At 38.0% G+C, this 20633-nt stretch overlaps 1 protein-coding gene across 1 annotated transcript in view; it reads left to right on the forward strand.

Moving 5' to 3' along the window:
• The window catches only part of LOC127647992 (protein tweety homolog 2-like), a 55170-nt gene that overhangs the window by 27304 nt on the left and 7233 nt on the right, over positions 1–20633 (forward strand). The window contains exons 4-10 of the mRNA XM_052132544.1: positions 2770–2990; positions 7339–7434; positions 9998–10070; positions 15708–15777; positions 18406–18461; positions 19228–19320; positions 19422–19514. Coding sequence (XP_051988504.1) covers positions 2770–2990; positions 7339–7434; positions 9998–10070; positions 15708–15777; positions 18406–18461; positions 19228–19320; positions 19422–19514 — 702 coding nt within the window. The remainder of the gene's footprint in view (positions 1–2769; positions 2991–7338; positions 7435–9997; positions 10071–15707; positions 15778–18405; positions 18462–19227; positions 19321–19421; positions 19515–20633) is intronic.

Genomic DNA, 20633 nt, shown 5'->3' on the forward strand with positions numbered 1-20633 from the left:
GATTTATTATATTTTTTTATATACAATCACAATAAAAACATATGCTTGTGAATACAATAGTAACAATACATCTTACTTAAGCATGTACTTGGTCGTGGCTATGTTAAAGTTTCAAAATGGCCTTAAAAAGCATTGAAAGTTAATAAAATAGAAAAGGAATGAAAAACTATGCGCACTAATAATTTCTTTAGTCAGTTTTTTTAATGAAATAGTCTGAATTATTCATTGGCAAATAGGTGTGAATGACGACGATTTAAAAAAAAAAATCTTATTCACTAACAAATTTTAGTAGGTAGTCTATACACATCGAGTTAAATATTAAAGATTTAACCTATTCGCAACTGTGGCAGGGCGGGGCCGGGTCGTGATCCTACGCACCCAGTCCTGTATTAGGCTAATCAAGCCTCCGAGGTATAAATGTGGACTGCAGGGTGTCGTGCGGGAGAGAGAGATCGTTAGCGGACATGTCCGTCATGTGTGTGTTTGTGTCTTCTTTTAAGTTTCTCATTAAACTATTATTTTGTCTCCCTGAAGGAGAGCTTGCGACTAATAAAAAGCACTGGCCGTTCCTCCCCTCCGACCACCTGCGAGAGCACTGCGCCCAGCCCCCTGTCAGATGCATCAGTCTGCAAAATAAAGGAGGAGGCGAGAACCGGCTTTTCAATATAAATAATAGTTTAATGAGAAACTTAAAAGAAGACACAAACACACACATGACGGACATGTCCGCTAACGATCTCTCTCTACCGCACGACACCCTGCAGTCCACATTTATACCTCGGAGGCTTGATTAGCCTAATACGGACCGGGTGCGTAGGATCACGACCCGGCCCCGCCCTCCGCCCTGCCACAGCAACCTATATAAATATTGCATTTATTTTACATTTTTAAAGCATTTATTTTTTTCTGTTGTGGTGTAATTCCATTGTTGGGTATTATTCTTTTGAGACCCACCAAACATCAGTTGATGTTATAGAACCTATTAGAGAAGTGTGAATTACAGTTAAAAATAGCAGTCAAACGATTATCTATCTACTGTTTCACAGTTGGGTGTTCATATCTTAATGAACACTCTAGTGCAGAAGTTTCACAGCGTGATGCAACAAAAACAACATTCGGATTGAAAGAAACTGCCTTGGCTCCACCAGAACACCATAAAAACAATTTCAGATTTAGTGAAACTCCCTCTTTAAATTTTAGGGGCAAAGAGAACCACATCTCAGGGCCAAGCTTGGTTGCCAAACTGAATTCATGAATGGCCAAGTGATTGGGAGTGTGAGGAGTTTTCTGAGATACCAAGCTTTTTAATTGACTGATGCTGTTGCTGCCACTGGTTGTGTGCCAAAATATCTGTTGCGACTTTGAATAAAGTGGTGCATAGATTGCTATTTTGCATGCTTGAAACTCTATTTGATGCAATATCCACACCATCCACAGAGACAGTGAATCTGCTCTATGAATCTTAATTACTGTTCTGTTGTCTCAAATTGTGAGTTATAGAGCTAGACGATAATGCATTTTTCCAAATGTGCCACATATTTCATTTCACTGGAGTGAAGCAGTAATGAATAATTATTGCCAAGAGTGTGCATAAAAGACATTTACCAGAAATGCCACACAATGAGGGAGAGGAGAGGGGAAACACTTACCCGCAAACTCAAGCACATTAGACATTTTTCAGCATGCAAATGCATTTTAGACCCTATAAAGACAGATGTACTGTTCAATTATATATAAATAATTTTATGTATAATAAGAAATTGAACAATATTTGCATGTGCGTTGCAGATTGTGACAATGTTTATTGAACAGATAGTTGTCTCACAATCCAGACTTTTTACTGGCTATTCTGGCTGGATAAGCATTTGGCCAACATGTAAAACTTGTTCGTTTTTGTTTAACTTGATGTTCAGGATCAGGTCAACCTTAAATAACCAATAATAATAGACCAGTATGCAGCAAATTGGTAGCTAATCCAAATAATTACACAGTAGTTTCAGAGAAAGGTTGTACAGGGAACGCTTTTAGTTAAGAAAAAGTACCCATTTTTTAATGGCCATAACTCTGTGGGAGGTCAGATAGTAGAAGCATTTCAGTAGTGCACTGGCGACTTGTCTGTGGCAATTCTGCCCCCTCAAAATCATTGTGAATGCATAATTCTCCTCCAGCTTTAGTAAAACATTTGGAAAGAGTCATTGGGGGCTGTAGAAGCTGACCTCAAACTAGTTTATTTTTGCTTTCTGGACAAATTTTGAGCCTACACTTTTGAACACTTTTGCAATTTTCTTTTGCAGCCAAAGTTTATGTTTTACTCAAACACATTTCTGAAACAAGCAGACAGCTTTTACTAAAACAGACAAGTAGTCATGCTCTTGACAAGGTTGTTTAGCTAGTACCATAGTCCAAAGTCCATAAAACGAACCAGATTTTATAGATTTTGCTTTATATCCTTATTCATGTATTTGCTCACTGTCTAAACCATCATATTTCCAGGACTCCATCAATATTTCCATTTTGACAGCTTGCCAGAAGCTAATTATGATTAATGGCTATGTGAGAGAGAACTTGTATCTGTGTATTTGCTGTAGCTGTCCGGTAGTGTTTCACTACTAAAATAGCTTCTTGTCCTTTCCAGTTTTACCCTCCATTCTCTGTTCACGTAAAAGGGGAAAGGTGTTATTGAGCCAATGCTTACATCCTTAATGTGCAAGATCACTACCATTTGCTTAGTAATGATCATCAACTGTTTTTCCTTCTCTTTGATCTCAGGTGGGTAACTCTTTGGGTAACATGCAGGTGGGGCTGAAGGAGCACCTGGAGCGTTTGGATGAGATATTCTCTCCACGAGGAGACTACACCCAAACCCTGCGCTTCATGCAGCAGATGGCCGACAACATCATCCAGCAGCTCACAGCCATGCCAGATACCAGCAAGGTGCAAGTGGATTTGGCAGCCATTGCAGACCGAACTGCATTTATAGAGTACTACAGGTGAGCTGCCTCAGGCTGGTGAAGTGAGAATGTTTGTGGACTGAGGCTCATTTGCTGCTCTTGGGTAATCTGCTTGGCATGCACTTTAAAGGGTTTGCAAGAGATCAAAGCCAGAGCTACTTGCACTCTAGAGACTGCTGGTGTAGATGTGGGTCAAAGATGTGTTCGGCTTTTCCAGATCTTGTGGCCTAATTTCTCAAATATGTGGCCCTAGTTCTCAAATATTCATGTGACCCTAGTCCTTAAGATTGTCACAATTTCACAAACCTACATGTGGCCCTAGTTCCCATATGTGCAAGTGGTCCTACTCCTCAAATATTTCCTATTTCTCAGACATGTCACTTCTCAAACATGTGGCCCTACTCCTAAAAATTGCATGTAACCCTACTCTTCAAACTTGTGCCCCTACTTCTCAAACAAGCATGTAGACATACCCGTTAAACACGTTGCCCGATTCTTCAAACATCCATGTGACCAAACTTCTCAAACATCCACGTAGCCCTACTCCTCAAACTTGTGGCACTACACATCAAACTTGTTACCATACTCCTGAAACATCTATTTAGCTCTACTCCTCAAACAATCATGTGGTCTTACTCTTCAAACTTGTCCTACTACTTAAACTTGTTGCCCAGTTCTTCACACATGTTACCCTACTCCTTAAACATCCATGTGGCCCTACTCTTTAAACTTGTTGCCCTACTCCTTAAGGCTGATTTATTCTGCATCGAATCTACGCCATAAGCTATGCGTAGCTACAGACAGGCTACAGCAGTTACGTCATAGCCTATGCAATAGCCAGATACGCAGTGTCTACGCAGATCCCAACAGCTGTGATTGGTCAGCTTTGTAACCAGAGACTGTCCCCCAGGATGATCAAAAACATATCTAAATTGGTGTCATATTTTCTCCAAGATTCTTTTAAGATGTTTTCATTTAATATTTTCTTTGGACTTGTTTTAATTGGTGGCATCTGCTGTTTTTATATACTGTATGTTTCATGAAGTTACAAGCAAAAATGGGTCAAGAAGACACACCTGTGTAAAACTTTAAAATATTGATTGGCCGATATATCACCGAGGCAGATAAATCTGCCTATATTTATTATTTTAAAATGATTGGCATTGGGTGATACATTTTCCCATTTGGCCGATTTATTTCTGAAGTCGTGATTGCCCGAGAACCGCCTGCTTTGCACATGAAGGAGCTGAGATATGTGAATGAATGTTCCGTTTGCTGTTACATGCCACAGTGTTACCACAATAATAGACTGGTGTTCAACAAAGTCTCATTCTAGCTGACTGACCCTGACTGAGCAGATGCACATGAGCTCATGTTTTGGAAAGTGCTCGTGCGTTTCATTCTCCCTATCTCTTTTCAACACTTCCCTTTAACATTTTTAACTGTGTTGTCTAACGATAGCAATACAACTTTTATAATATATCATCTGCAAATATGCAGATATTTAGTTAAAACAATTACAGAATTTCTTTCAAACCCCTAACCACACAAAACATACACAAATCCAGTGATTTCTTCCTGTGCAGTGCTCATATTTCTTCCTGTAAAGCATGTAAAATATCATCTAAGAGCAAAAATGTGTCCCTCTGGACCACGAATGTTACTTGATGTCACTGTCTCTGGTGACGGTCAGACCGTGACACTCAAAGAAGGATATCCATGATGTGTCAGCGTCTCAGGGCAGTTCCCGTGCATTGTGAAAGCAAAGTGCTGCAGGTTAACACCTTCACGCAATTCCAAACATCTGTACTGCACCAATTCATTATATAAATCTAAGAATTCCACACAGTAGGCCTATCACGGAAATGGAGGCGAATTTATCGTTTTACCAGACTTGTAATGAGGAAAGCTGTTTAATTTTTCTGTCAAAATAAAAGCTCCAGGTGAAGGTGAAGTAAATACAAAAGAAATATATTATTAAAAAAAAATCTAATCCTCAAAATAATAAAAATAATTCAGTATTATATTATAACAGTAAACTTGACTCACTCCCACATTAATAATTCTTTATTATGACAACATTCAACAAGCATCCAAAAAGTGAATAAAGTTTTTTTTTTTTTTTAAGGGAGTAATTTTTGCACAACCTGTCCATTCACAAAAAAAAAATATGCATTAGTAAAAATAGAAGTCGGTAGATAATGATTACAAATCAGTCTCCCTTACATTTCATATTGTGAAAAGCTTTGTAAAGCATGGCTTCATTATTTTTAACTAGATTTATATCTAGATTTTAACATTTTTAATATATTCAGTAGGTTAAAAAATATATAATATGGAGATATAGAGCTATATTGCCCAGCCCTGTATGACTTAACAAACCAGGAGAAGCTGCTAACTACCAGACAACATGTATACTAAATAATATGTCCCTAAATCTCAACATGTTCACATACATTGATGAACTTGTTTTTAATGATACAGTTATTTAACTGTACACTAATGCAGAACTATGACTTATGCAAGCCTACAGTGTAGGTCCGACACAGAATTTTAAACTGCCCTGTCACCCTAGTCAAACATGTCGACCTACTCCTCAAACATCCATGTGGTTCTACTTCTGAAACTTGTCGCCCTATTCCTCAAACATGCCACCCAACTCCTCAAACATCCATATGGCCCTACTCAAAATTGTGGCCTTAATCCTCAAACATGCATTTGGCCTTATTCCTCAAACATGGGGCCAAAGTTTTGTAAAATCGAAACCATGCCTCTAACACCAAGAGAATACTACTCCATGCTGATTTCTGGACAAATGGCATTTATTAAGTCACACTGAATAAAATAAAGGTGCAACTTTTTGCCTACTCCTGTTGTGTTGATCTTTGCTGGCAATACTGCTGGATCTCATCTGGTCAAGGCTGCTCGTGCCCTTTTGGAGCTGTTAGTCTCGTTGAATTGATTTGTATGTCCTCCAAGAAGATTAAATTTCCATTTGTAGGCCTGCATGATATGAACTTGCAGTGCAGATATTGATGGGTAGCTAGTGTTTCAAGCAGCTAAAAGATTGTGATATTGAGGAGCAACGGCCAAACCTCCCTTCCTCCATTACTCTGAACAAAATCTAATAGCCCATACTCTGGACTTCCTCCCTTGATTCCTCCTTTGTCTCTATGACTCTCTCTCTTTCTTTCTCTGTCTTAAGATGTGTGGACATTTTTTAAGTCCTCATGGTTTAGGATTACTGATCGGATTGTGGTTATACTTGCCAAACATTCCAATAGTGCTCCAAACCATACAGACCTGGAACCACTGTAACACCCATGCAGAATGGAAAACCTGCCCGTTACACAGCAAAGCACCAGGTTTTAATTGTGGTTAATGCATAACGTGTCCATGGACTTTTTTTTTAAAGAATTGTTTTCAGCAAGATTTCAGGTAAATACATATGAATGTATAATGAAAATGTTTTATTACAGGTTTTGTATAGTTTAAAAACTGCCTTCACTAGTTCATTTTAAATGGTCCTGTGGGATGAATGTGTAATTTTGAAAAGTAAAAATATTCCATGTAGTCTCCTAATATGACCTTTTAAAGCTGCATGTAAAATATTGATTAAAGAATTACTAAAATGCAACCTTCCCATGTCAACTGCCCACCCTACAAGGCCAATTTGCTAATCTTTTACAGAAATGTAATGCGTTCAAGTGCACAGTATGTATGATTGCTGAAGGAAACATTCTCTGGAAGAATTGTTGAGCAGTTTGTCCATTCTTACATTCCAGGCTGGAGCTCATGAAATTCTTATGTGTATGAATTTGCTCTGTTGAATTATTAACCATGTGGACAGGGAATGTATAACAGCAAATGGAAGGATAATTAGAGTGCCCTAAAGATCCACTTTTAAAGTCATATTTAGAGACCTGCTGTTAGTGTGCTCCCACACACCATGATCAGGTGAATATTCATATATAGGAGCCACTTTATATAAGGTGTCTTTAACCACTATGTATTGAAGCATTTGCTACAGTGCAATTATTATGGACATATATGTTGTTGCATTGTACCATTGTACCCTTACATCTGTAGTTACACTCTTAACCTTATCCCTAATCTTAAACCTAACCATACCTAACCCTTTTCCTAAACTTTAACTCTAACCCTACCTCTACTCCTGAACCAACCCATACCGCAACCTCAGTAGCAGCAAATGTGAATCTTGCAGAACAACATGTAGTTACACAACAAATACATTGTATTGTAAGTATTTTAATGTTAGTACATATTAAAGACATCTAATATGAAGTCAAAATAATAATAATAATAATAATAATAATACTCAACCTGAATATTTATTTCTGTTCTCAAGTTTATTGTTTTTTTCTAGATGGTTAACTTACCTGCTGCTGCTGATTTTGGACCTGGTCATCTGTCTCGTAGCATGCCTGGGATTGGCAAAGCAGTCTCGATGGCTACTTGCAGTGTAAGTGTTGTCTAATTATTGTTGGTTTATTCGTAGTGATTTGGGTATTTTTTTTTTTTACCCATTTTTCCTATGTTTGTATACATGAAGCCAATTTGATGTCAACATGGAGATAGGATGCCATTTACAGTGGTCCAAATGTATTTGGGCAATTTTGGACACATAATTCACACTTAAAAAATGTGTGAATTATTTTTGGTGTCAAGCTGTTACGATCCCTGGTTGTCTGCCCCGTGTTTTCCGTGTCGCCGTCACCATGATTCCCGTCCTTCATCACTATGTCATTGTTCTCACCTGATTGTCGTTTGTTATCATCATGTCTCTGTGTATAAACCCCGCTGTTCCTCCATTCCCTTGTCGTTCGTTGTTTTGATGTTTCGGAAGGTTCTGATGTTTTGATGTTCTGCCCATGTTCTGATGTCTGCTCTGTTACCTGTCTTGCCATGTTCATCCTGCCGTGTTCATCCAGTCCGTGTACCTTCGATGTTTTCATGTTTTAGTTTCAGTTTTCCCCCCGTGGTTTGTTTGTTTTCACTCTGATTAAGAATAAACCCGCACTTAGATCCTCACTCCTCGTTCCCATCAAGTTCACACAGGTGTTCTAGCAGAGTAACAACAGGTGTACTTCATCAAATTAATTACAGATATGTTCCACATACATTTGACAACCAGAAAGGGTCCAAATACTTTTTATCTTAATTTTGAATTATTAACCTTTTGTTTTACAATTTTAAGCATAAACTGCTATACTATATTTCTTAAACCCCTTAAAATCTGCTGGGAAAAAAAGCATGATTATTAAATATTGATAATGATATGTTATATACTAATGCAAAGAGGAGGATCTCAGCTTTCCAATAACCCATAGATTTAGCTTCTAGTCCATTCAGAGGCCGAGATATTTGATTAAACCTTAGGGAACATGCATACGATCCAAAATGGATGTGAGTGCCCAGCCACATAAAGGTGTTGTGCGCGGACCGTCGCAGACAGGCTAAATATACTTTGGATATTTCGCCTGTCTACGACGGTCTGCACACAATCCGCGTGACATAATTTTTCGGCATCAGAAGTGTCTGCGGATGTCCGCCCATAGTGTTCACATGCAGACAAACCTGACTGTTGAGATAGAGTCCACTAGGTGGCAATACGGACAGTTGGGCTGTACTGTCAAGTAGTATTTGAATATATCTTTCTCCATTGATTTGTTGTTGTTGTTCTTGCTTCCACTAATAGTGGATCCTCAGTTTTTCTTCTTTGTCCTTCAGAGCAGATGTCCTATAAATTACACGACTCAGTGCTGCCCTCTAACGTCTGGTAGCATATAACAATGCAATTGTACTGTGCATGTGTCGAACGCGTCCATTCGCGCTCATTCACGGCTTTTCTGTAAAATGAGACCTGCTTATGTACATTTCTCACAGATACCATAGTATTATGGCATAAATAGACATCTGTGGAATGACTGGCCTAAATGCATCAAGCACTGTGCTTAGCCAGTCGCCAGCCAGCCCTGCATTTCCTTTCTCCCCTTAATCAGTTATCAGGCCTCTCTCTCTCTCTCTCTCTCTCACCATTCGCCTTATTGGAAGACCCTCTAGATCCCTTCCTACTTATCCTGCTAATGCTTATTGATCTCTCTGCCTACGTGAGCGTGTGTGTGCCCTTAACTAATTATTACGTGCTTCCAATCCGCTTTTATTGTTGCTTTTAAGACCATGCTCTGACGAGAAAGGCTGTTTGAGGAAGCCTTTTCGTGGCCATCAGGGAGTCGTTTACCCCATTAATTTCCTCTGTACTTCCTTATTTACTCACGTGGTCACTCACATGCTCACGTGTTTGTTTGTTTTTCACTGTTTTACGCCCTCATTCATTGTTTGAATATGTTGATTTTTGTTCAGTTTTTTGCAGTGACTTCTATTGGATGTGTGACATCAGGTCGATGTCATTTTATATCAATTGCCTCATTTGCATTAAAGCATGTCACCGAAACGTTCCCGGCAAATGTAAGAACGACATTCAGCGGATGTTTTATGCAGTGTTATGATTTAGAAGTTTTGCAAATTGGCTTGTTTTAAGATGCTTATAGGTATTTGCTCACAAATTAAAATAATTTTTAAGTGTAATGCGATTACTTCCAGATAAAGCACGCTTTCACAGATGTTCTGGCGATGTAATCATCAAAATGTGAGAGAATTTACATACTATTACAGTCAAAAGGGGGCACTCCTACACATTCTTTGTTGCTAATATTTTCCACATTTAAAAAAAATAGGAACGTCATTAAAACTTTGAAATGGCACAAAAAGAAGCAAGGGAATACTTTATTGGCTCCTTTATATTCATTATCTGGTCCAATTTATTAAATTAATTTGTTGCCGATTATATTTGTCTGCAAAACTAATTTCAAGCATTTAAGCATTAGCCTTTAAATAAAAAATGCTTCAGTTAAGTGTGTCCAAACTTTTGACTGTATTTATGTTAACAGTTTTCTTCTCACCTTACATCTCTCTCTATTTATGTTATTCTCTCTCTCTCTCTCTTTCTATTTCCCCCAATTCAGTATCATGGCGTTTGGGGTACTGACCCTAATCATGAGCTGGGCATCATTAGGAACGGGCACAGCCACTGCTGTGGTAAGTTATGGTGCATATTTACATGACACATTTAAAAAATGCATTTGAACAGCCTTTGAATCATCATAACGTTCTAGTGGCCATATCATTCATTTCAACCACCAACACTTTCCTGGATTTTATTTGAAAACAAACATGACTGTAGTTTGTATGTCAGAATAGAGGGGGACAGGAGCTGTGTCGAACTCTTACTTACCATGTGTATTCAATGCTTCAGCTATGCTTCTCCAGACGGAATCCTTTTTCCTGATGTCTTTGTGGGATTTATCGTAGAGAATTGAATGCCTTTGAACTTCGACAATCAGTTCCTTGTCGTCCATGTTTGATGATTAAATATTCATGACACGCCAGAACTTCCATTCAATGAGATCTCTGTGTGGGCGGATCTGTCAGCCGCGACGTCGCGAGAAATAGGAACCGCTTCTAAATTAGAAACTTCGTGTCGCCGTCGCGTCTGGTTAGGACAAAAACTCTGATTAACATGGAAAAGATACCTTTTATCGCGTGTCGCGGCGTCGCGTCGCGTGTAGTTAGGACACGGTGTTGGGAGATTATCTGGGTTCACTGACTGCATTTATGTGTCTTATTGTCCATACCTGCTTGCAAGGTAAATTAAACTGTTTAAATTAAACAGTCTGCTGGTTTAACAGCTGTAAACAGTCATTCTCTGTGTGTCACCCATGGGCTAAACAGGCCAATCTACCTGTGATGTTACCATTACTCACATGAAAAAACACAAAAAAAACAGGCAGATGTTATTTGCATCCTGGTTTAAATAATAACCTATAATAATTTCATTTTATAATGTTACCTACACTGCCAGTCCAATGTTCGGACTCACTGGACTGAATCTATGTTTCTCATGATCTTAAAGACCTTTTGTTTATAGCTTGTTACTGGAGCTTCTGTAATTGTTGTTAAAGCTTACGGTTAAATGCTTGAAATTAGTTTTGTAGACACATAAATTGTGCCTATCCATGAATTTCTTTGCAAAACTACAATTACAATTTGAATTCGGAATTGTAGTAGATAGCAAAGCTAATATGTGAATGACTTTCTTTCTTCTGCTGATCACAAACAAAGATTTTTAAAAGAATATTTCAGCTCTGTAGGTCCATACAGAGCAAGTGAATGGTGACCAGAACTTAGATGCTCCAGAGTAGCTTTTAAAGGCAGTGTGAAAGTAATCCATATGACTCCAGTGGTTTAATCCTAGTCTGCAGAAGTGAGAAGATATTTTTAAGTCCTTTTTTACTTTTAATCTCCACTTTCACTTCCACATTATTCTTGTTTCTTTTTGCCGATTCACATTCTTTGTACATATCGACACCTACTGGTTGTGGCTGGTAAAAGTTGGAGATTTATAGTAAAAAGGACTTAAAAATGTACCTGTTTCTCACCCACACCTATCATATCGCTTCTGAAGACATGGTTTAAACCACTGGAGTCTAATAGATTATTTTATGCAGCCTTTATGTGCTTTCTGGTGCTTCAAAGTTCTGGTCACCATTTATTTGCATTGTGAAGAGCTTAAATATTCTTCTAAATATCTTCATTTGTGTATGTGCAGAATAAAGAAAGTCATACACATCTGGGATGGCATGAGGGTAAGTAAATGATGAGAGCATTTTTATTTTTGGGTAATATCCCTTTAATACAAATTCTTAAGACTGAGAATTTATTAAACTTTCCCTGAAAATTAAATCAACATATGGGAATGTGCTAATATTTACATCTATGACTATAATAGAATATTAAGAACCATAGATGTTACATTTTAAAACAGAAGAATTAAATACAGGGGCATTATTTTGGAACAAAAATTGTAATACATTTTTATGGTTAAAAATGTTAATACATTTTTGTGAATCTTTGCCCTGAGTCCCTCTTCATTTCTGACCCTGGTGTTTTATAGTTTAAGTCAGAAGTTTAAAAACACCTTAGATTGAAGTCATTAAAACTCATTTTTTTTAACCACTCCATAGATTTAATATCGAAAAATCTGAGTCGGAAAATTTTGTGGATAAATTGAAGCAACATCTCAAGACAACAGCCATGAAGTTAAAGCTCTGTTGCAAATGGGTCTTCCAAATGGACAATGGCCCCAAGCATACCTCCAAAGTTGTGGCAAAATGGCTTAAGAACAACAAAGTCAAGGTATTGGAGTGTCCATCACAAAGCCCTGACCACAATCTGATGACCACAAACTGAAAAGTGTGTGGGAGCAAGGAGGCCTACCAAACTGACTCAGTTACACCAGTTCTGTCTGGAGGAATGGGCCAATATTCCAGCAACTTATTGAGAGAAGCTTGTGGAAGGCTACCCAAAATGTTTGACCCAAGTTAAACAATTTAAATGCAATGCTACCAAATACTAACAAAGTGTATGTAAACTTCTGACCCACTGGGGTAGTGATGAAAGAAATAAAATCTGAAATAAATCATTCTCTACTATTATTCTGATATTTCACATTCTTAAAGGTGCAAAGTAATCTTTCCTCGTTAAAAAAGTTGAACTCCTAAAATAAATGAATTGTAATTTTACAATACCTGAATGAAATCATGACCACTCACTTTAAAATGAAGACTCATGGAGGCGGCCATGCATGGCTCATGGCCATGTTAGGATCACATTACCAGCCGAATACTAAATACACCTAATCTCAGTAACAGTCCTGTTATTAGTCACTTTCTCTCATTGATTAAAGTAATCATGGCTAACCGAATAATACATTTCTACAAAGGCATTGGAAACTTAAAACTATTTATTTTAAATGATGCTGCATCCAAGCAGCTAGGTGTCCATGTAAGTCCAAGATGGAACAAAGACAAAAGTTAAGAGTGCACCTTTGAAATAGAGTGTGTATGAGAAAGAGAGAGAGAGAGGGAGATGGAGCATTCTCAGTGGAATATAGATGTCCAAGCAGGGGTATTCCTTTCTATTTCGGGGTAGCCGAAATAGATGTGCAAATGTCATTCACTATAGAAACAGCGATGTCCTCCGCCATTTTAAACCGTATGTGTCCAATGTGGAAACTCTCAGAGCGCTGTTCTATGTAAACAATGACTAATGGATTAACTTTACTCACCAACTGGCTCATATTACACACAAAAATTGTCTTTTGCCACCACCTGCTGGATAACGTGTAATTTCAAAAATAAAGACAGTAGCTCTTAACACACATGCACTACGCTTACACTTCAGTTTAGAACAGCATGAACACAAGCGAAGTGATACACACAGTGAAGCGGCGGAGTGCTGATGCTGTCACACATCAGTGCTCATGGAACGTCTCTCATCCAATCAGATTCAAGGACCGGAACTAACTATTAATTATAGTATATTACACACACTTCAGCATTTTGTTTTTATCAAATTAACCTAATGTTTAGACATGCCATAATTGATGGTCTGATAATAATTATCTCCATTGATTTATTGATGATATTTTTCTCACCACAATTGTACAGATCAGTTATAAGTTACTGTCGACTTTGTCAATTCGAACCAGTCTGGCCATTCTCTGTTGACCTCTCTCATCAACATCTGTCCACAGAACTGCCGCTCACTGGATTTGTTTTATTATTTTTTTTTTTTTGCACAATTCTGAATAAATTCTAGAGACTGTAGTGTGTGAAAATCCCAGGAGATCAGCAGTTACAGATAAATATATATATATATATATATATATATATATATATATATATATATATGGATCGGACTTGTTGGTCCAGCACATCCCATAAATGCTCACTCGGATTGATATCTGGGGCATTTGGAAGTGAAGTCAGCACCTTGAACTCTTTGTCATGTTCCTCAAACCATTTCTGAACAATTTTTGCCTCGTGGCAGGGCGCGTTATCCTGTTAAACACACCAGTGCCATCAGGGAATATCATTGCTATGAAAGGATGTACATGGTCTTCAACAATCTTTAGGTAGGTGGTATGTGTCAAAGTAACATCCACACGAATGGCAGGAGCCAAGGTTTCTCAGCAGAACATTGCCCAGACCATCACACTGCCTCCTCTGGCCTGCAATCTTCCCATAGTGCATCCTGCTGCCACCTCTTCCCCAGGCAAATGACCCACACGCACCCGGCCGTCCACATGGATTTAAAAGAAAACATGATTCATCAGACCAGGCCACCTTCTTCCATTGCTCCACGGTCCAGTTCTCACACTTACTGCCTGTTGTTGGCGCTTTCGGTGGTGGACAGGGGTCAGCATGGGCACTCTGACCGGTTTGCTGCTATGCAGCCCCATACACAGCAAGTGTGTTCTGACACCCTTCTATCATGGCCAGCATTAAGTTTTTCAGCAATCTGTGCTACAGTAGCTCTTCTGTGGGATTGGACCAGACTGGCTAGCCTTCACTTCCCACACACATCAATGAGCCTTGGGTGCAAATGACCCTGTCGCCGGTTCACCAGTTGTCTTTCCTTGGACCACTTTTGGTAGGTACTAACCACTGCATTCCTGGAGCACCACACAAGACCTTCCGTTTTGGAGATATACTGACCCTAGAACATTCCAGTCACAAAATTATAGCCCTAACCCTAAACTATCGCTACCACTATTTTCGGAGGAAGATCAGTTGATCAGAATGTTGTTTAAGTCCCAACCCCAGTCCAAATCCTGGTGTCATTCTCATATGGGCAACATGAGTTTAAGTCCGGCTTGTGTCATTGTGCATTACCAACCTATTTCCCCCATCATTCCCTTTCTCTATCATCCCTTTCAAGAAAAGAGACAAAAATCTATTCTGAAACAATTTTGAAGTTTCACTTGCCTCAAGACAAATTCTGTTTAGACAAATTAGGCAGATTGTCACCTCTATGAATGACTTTTAAGGAAACTGTTGAAAACTTTGTTATTTTTCATCATTATGTCTAGTATAGTGTTGGCCTTCAAATACTGATGTTTTTATCCTGTTCTTGCTCTAAACCTATGAGTTCGGAAATCTGCAAATGTTCAAAGGTCTAGTTAAGCTAAAAATTTTAAAATCTGTTATTATATACTCAACCCCATGTTGTACCAAACCTGTATGCTGTTGTTTTTTTCCATCAAGTGTAAAAGCAGAATTTCTGATGAACGTCCACACAGCACTTTTCTATACAAAAGTAATTCATGATGCTGTCTACACTGTAAGCGGCCGTTGCGGCGACAATATACGGGTTTCCTGTTCCATTTTGCGTGCGCGCGTGCTCGAAATGTAGTTTATGAGTCGTATGGACTGCTTTTCTGAAGAAAAAATCAATACATTTTGCAAGAGCTTTTTCTTTCAATTTAGACCTCTTTCACCACTTTATAAGATAGTTATTTTCCCCACAAGAAAGTCTCAGGCTTATTCTTGCTGTCTTTTGTCTAAATCTTAGGTAACAGCTCATTCTGTCTGTTCTTGTCAACGATGCCCACTTATTTAAGTGTTCTTCACAGTAGAATTAACCTCAGTGTGAACTGTTTGTGGAATAGCCAGTAAAGCACAGGTTATAGAAACCCTGCAACATTGATACAAGCATCACAACCCCACTGTGTGAACACTGCAACACAATGTTCACTATGTTTCCTCTCTTGCTCTTGCTGAATGCCAATGTAGTAGAATTATAACTGTGGCCATATTTCTTGATCTGTTTTAGGGCACCAGTGACTTCTGTGTATCTCCTGACAAGTTCTTTATAAACCAAACCAAAGACTCCATAAGTTCAGGTAAGCATTGTAAATTTCATTGCTCGATATGCCTGTCGCTGTGTTCTTAAAAAAGGAATCAACACTTTTTAGCACATCTGTTTAAAGTGATGCTCAGCCCTTTTGTAGCATTTTAGTTTTACCCTGAAGTCCATTTATAATTATTTGTCAATTTACAATATTTTTCCATTAAAACAGTGTAAAATATTGTAGTCATTTAAACTAATAATTTAAAAGTAAAACAAATAAAAATTAGGGCTGTTGATTTAACGCGTTAATTCAGTGCTATTAATTTTACAAAAAATAACATGTAAAAAAATGTAGGAAGATTCCTGAGAAATGCAAGCTTGTAGTACCAACTGTTTACACCAGAGGGCAGTAAGTGAAATTTCAGCTGTATGAGCAACACGCAGTTTATACAGTTGTTAGGTTTGGCAGAAGGAGGCAGACGAGGAGTGAGGATCTACGTGCAGTTCTTTAATGAGATGAACAAAAGGGTGAACAGGATAACTAAAATAAAACAACACCAGGAACAAACAAAACAACCACGAGGGGAAAACACAACATAAACATGAAAAACCATCAACGGAGGATAAGGGCAGGATATAAACACACAGACTACCATAACATGCACAAACATCAACGATCGACAATGACTGAACAAAGAACCAGGGTTTAAATACAGAAAGGAACAAACAAGGGAATGAGGGACACCTGGAGGAAACAATCAGGGAAGGAGAAACAATCAGGGGAACACCAATCATAAAAATAAACTACAAAAGGACTACAAAAACCAAACAGGAACTAAACTAAACTTCAACATAAAAGCACAAAAACAAAAGACAACAGTGAACATGACAACAGTGAAGAAAAAACTTCAGTAGGCAGAACAACACAAACATGCGTTACGTTCTTGCGTTCAAAACACTTGATGGAGCGCAAATGCGATCTAAGGGATCTCAAGATGTGTTTAAAGATTGAGTATTAAACAATATTTTTATCTTGAAACAGTGACCTAAACATTTTATGTTTATAACACAATGCACCCTAGATGCTACACAAGCATGTCTGATGCAGGTGTAAATTGACGGTCCTTAAACAAGCCCTCATAATAAATCTCCAACTGATTGACAAATTCACTTGTAGTTTTGATCGCATTTGAGTGTTTTGAATGCAAGAATGTAACGCATGTTTGTGTTGTTCTGCATACTGAAGTTTTTTCTTCACTGTATAAACTGCGTGTTGCTCATACAGCTGAAATTTCACTTACTGCCCTCTGGAGTAAACAGGTGGTACTACAAGCTTGCATTTCTCAGGAATCTTCCTTATTATGGTCTTTTACTTATTTTGTAAAATTAATCGCACTGAATTAACGCGTTAAATCGACAGCCCTAATATATATATAATTGTGAAATATTTAAAGATAACTATGTATAATTATATATTGATATAAATATGTATAATCATTATATATTTAATTATTGTTATATGATGGGCTTTCTCAGCAAATATTTGTATATGCGATTAATCGGGATGAATTAATCGGGACACCATGTCATTAATTTGATTAAAAATTTGAATCGATTGACAGCCCTAATTAAAATATATCAAGCTGTTTATGCTACTGTTATGATTTGCTAATGTCTTTACATGTGAAATGAGTAAAAATGTAACCACCAAGATGCTGAGTACCGGAGAGATGCTAATATGTGGGCAGTCATAACATAGCTCATAATGCTCATGGTTGTGATGCCAAAAAAATTGTGTTTTCAAATCAACCAATTTTTGCAGCTTAACCCTTGTACTCATTAATAGAGGACCCCGTTCCATCTGTTTGGGTCAAATTTGACACAAAAATATAAAAAGTGGAACTCCCAATATTATATTAAAGAAACAAAATAACACTATCTTCACTAAAGTAAAAACACTAAAGTTACACATGTGTGTGTGCATGTGCGTGTGCGTGTGTGTGTGTGTGTGTGTGTGTGTGTGTGTGTGTGTGTGTGTGTGTGTGTGTGTGTGTGTGTGTGTGTGTACTACGTTGTGGCTGATTGGTTTTTATTTGAAAGAAAAAAGCTCTGTTGTAGTCTCGCCCATTAATTTCTTTGTGTGTTTGCATGTGTGTGCACGCGCGCTTGTGTGTTTTGCATTGAGGTTGTGTTATAGTCTCACCCATTCCAGTGTGTGTTCTGCATTGTGTCTGATTTCTTAATTTTTATTTGCTTTGTATTATAGTCTCATCCATTAATTTCCCATGGTGGATCAAATTTGGCCCGAACAGTATGAACGACTGATGGTCAAAACCACCTAGACTTATTGAATCTTGTCCAATTAGTTTTTTGATTTCAGGTGGTAAGTTTAGGAAAATTCACAAAGCCTTTTACTGCTCAGATTAATGAAACTTATTTTTATTATATAATTAAAAGAAATTATAATAATAACTACATTGATTTGGTCAAAAATTACCCGAAAAGTGATTAATAGTTAATTGGCTTTTAATGAGCTTTTTAGGGGAACTGGGGATGGAGATTTGTTTTGTGAACCTTAAGAGTATTTTCCATTACATATCCCCTTTAAATAAACACAGCCCATGGTTTTGGCACAGACTAGAAGCATTTGATGTATGCTTTGTTTCTGTGTGCCCTGCAGATATAGTGCACTATTACCTGTACTGCAGCCAGAGTCTTCCCAATCCGTTCCAGCAGGTAAATCACTTCCTGGCATATCAATGTTCAATTCCTCCCAGGACCCCCCTGACACGGGCAATTAACTGAAGCTTACAGAATCATTTCTCTACTAATTGAGAGAAATACCCATGTTAAAGCCATTATAAATTTTCTGTAAAAAAAAAAGAAAAACGAAAAGAAAAAAAAAATCTGCATGGCTAATTAAATTATGAATAGGCAATATGAAAATAAACTTTGATCAAAGGGAGTCTTTTTTGTCTGTAGTTTTGGGTTAATTCGATTTGACTGGCTTTCTCACGTTGCCTGTAGGGCTCTTGTAAAAGCTTTTCCACTGATTTAGAAATTTATTCTGTCTCGTTTAAGCTCCTGTTTTTTTACAACGAAGTCATAAATAAAGCAGATGCACGAGACCAATGTAACCATTACCCATTTTCCCTTTCTAAATATAAGGTTCCCTTTACAACCATTAAACCAAATGTAAATACATATCCTTACCAGTCATTAAAGATTAATGACCAGTCATTGATCAGTGGTTCTGAACTGATGGGTCATGACTCCAGACCCAAAAAAGTATTGCAGGGCTGTTGTCATAGGGTCTAATTTTTATTTCATAGGGAAAAAAGTGATACATTTAATTAGTAGCATTCAAGTAATCACGTCATTGTGCATAGTATGGATAGTGAAATAAATAGGCTGATTCATTATTTAGGAAAGTACAATTTTTGTTAGTTTTGTAACAAATAATGTACACTAATTTGGTACTGTGTTTGTTTCTATGCTGCAGTCTCTGACCATCTTCCAGAGGTCTCTGACCACCATGCAGATTCAGGTGCAAGGCTTGCTGCAGTTTTCACTCACTGTGTTTCCCACAGCAGAGGTAAGAGTTGAACCTTTGATAGGGTTTCCTGCATCATGTACTGTTTTTTTTATTATTATTTGTTTTTCAAATACATCTCTTTCCCAATTTAATCTTTTCAGAAAGACCTTCTAGGAATTCAGCGTCTCTTGAACTCATCCGAGTTCAATTTGCACCAACTCACTGCCTTTCTGGACTGCCACAGTCTTCATAAAGTGAGTCATCATTCTGCCTCAAATAGCATTTTAATGGTTTGTTAGTCTCTTGTAGCCAGACTTTTAACTATCGGTATAAAGTCTGTTCCACTTACGTTGATTACTTTGATCAAAAACTACCCATTAAGACAGGAAGAGACCATCTGATCAACTTGTAGTAGACCAATATGGTTCCTTTAATGACCAATGCGATACTGATATCTAGAGAGCAGGGTGGTATAGTTTTGTTATAATGCTGATTTATTACATAAAATAATTCAATAACACTTTAAAATAAGTTGTTAACATTAATGAACAAATACATAGTTATTATGAACTAATAATGAATAATACTGTGATAAGTCACTTGATCAGGTAGGAAGGAGGAAGCTGGAGCCGGATAAACAATCTACATGTACGGGGCCTGGGTAGCTCAGCGAGTAAAGATGCTGACTAACACCCCTGGAGTCGCAAGTTCAAATACAAGGCATGCTGAGTGACTACAACCAGGTCTCCTAAGCAACCAAAGTGGCCCGATTGCTAGGAGGATATAGTCACATGGTGTAACCTCCTCATGGTCGCAATAATGTGGTTCTCGCTCTCAGTGGGGCGTGTGGTGAGTTGTGCGTGGATGACGTGGAGAATAGCGTGAAGCCTCCACATGCATAGACTCATAAGTCTCTGCTTCTATGGAGGCAGCTGAGATTTGTCCTCCACCACCCAGATTGAGGCGTGTCACTACACCACCATGAGGACTTATAGCGAATTGGGCATTCCAAATCGGGGAGAAAAAGGGAGGGAAAAAAAATAAAGAATGTGAAATGTCAGAATTATAGTAGAAAGAATTATTTATTTCAGCTTTTATTTCTATCATCACATTCCCAGTGGGTCAGAAGTTTACACTTTGTTAATATTTGGTAACATTGCCCTTTAAATTGTTTAACGTGGGTCAAATGTTTTGAGAAGCTTCTCACAATAAGTTGCTGGAATTTTGGCCTATTCCTCCAGTCAGAACTGGTGTAACAGAGTCAGGATTGTAGGCCTCCTTGCTTGGGGAGCTTTTTCAGCTCTGCCCAGTGCACACAAATTCAGATTGTGGTCAGGGCTTTGTGATTACCACTCCAATACTTTGACTTTGTT

The sequence above is a fragment of the Xyrauchen texanus genome, chromosome 8, assembly GCF_025860055.1.
Source record: "Xyrauchen texanus isolate HMW12.3.18 chromosome 8, RBS_HiC_50CHRs, whole genome shotgun sequence".
In the NCBI taxonomy this organism is placed as follows: domain Eukaryota; kingdom Metazoa; phylum Chordata; class Actinopteri; order Cypriniformes; family Catostomidae; genus Xyrauchen; species Xyrauchen texanus.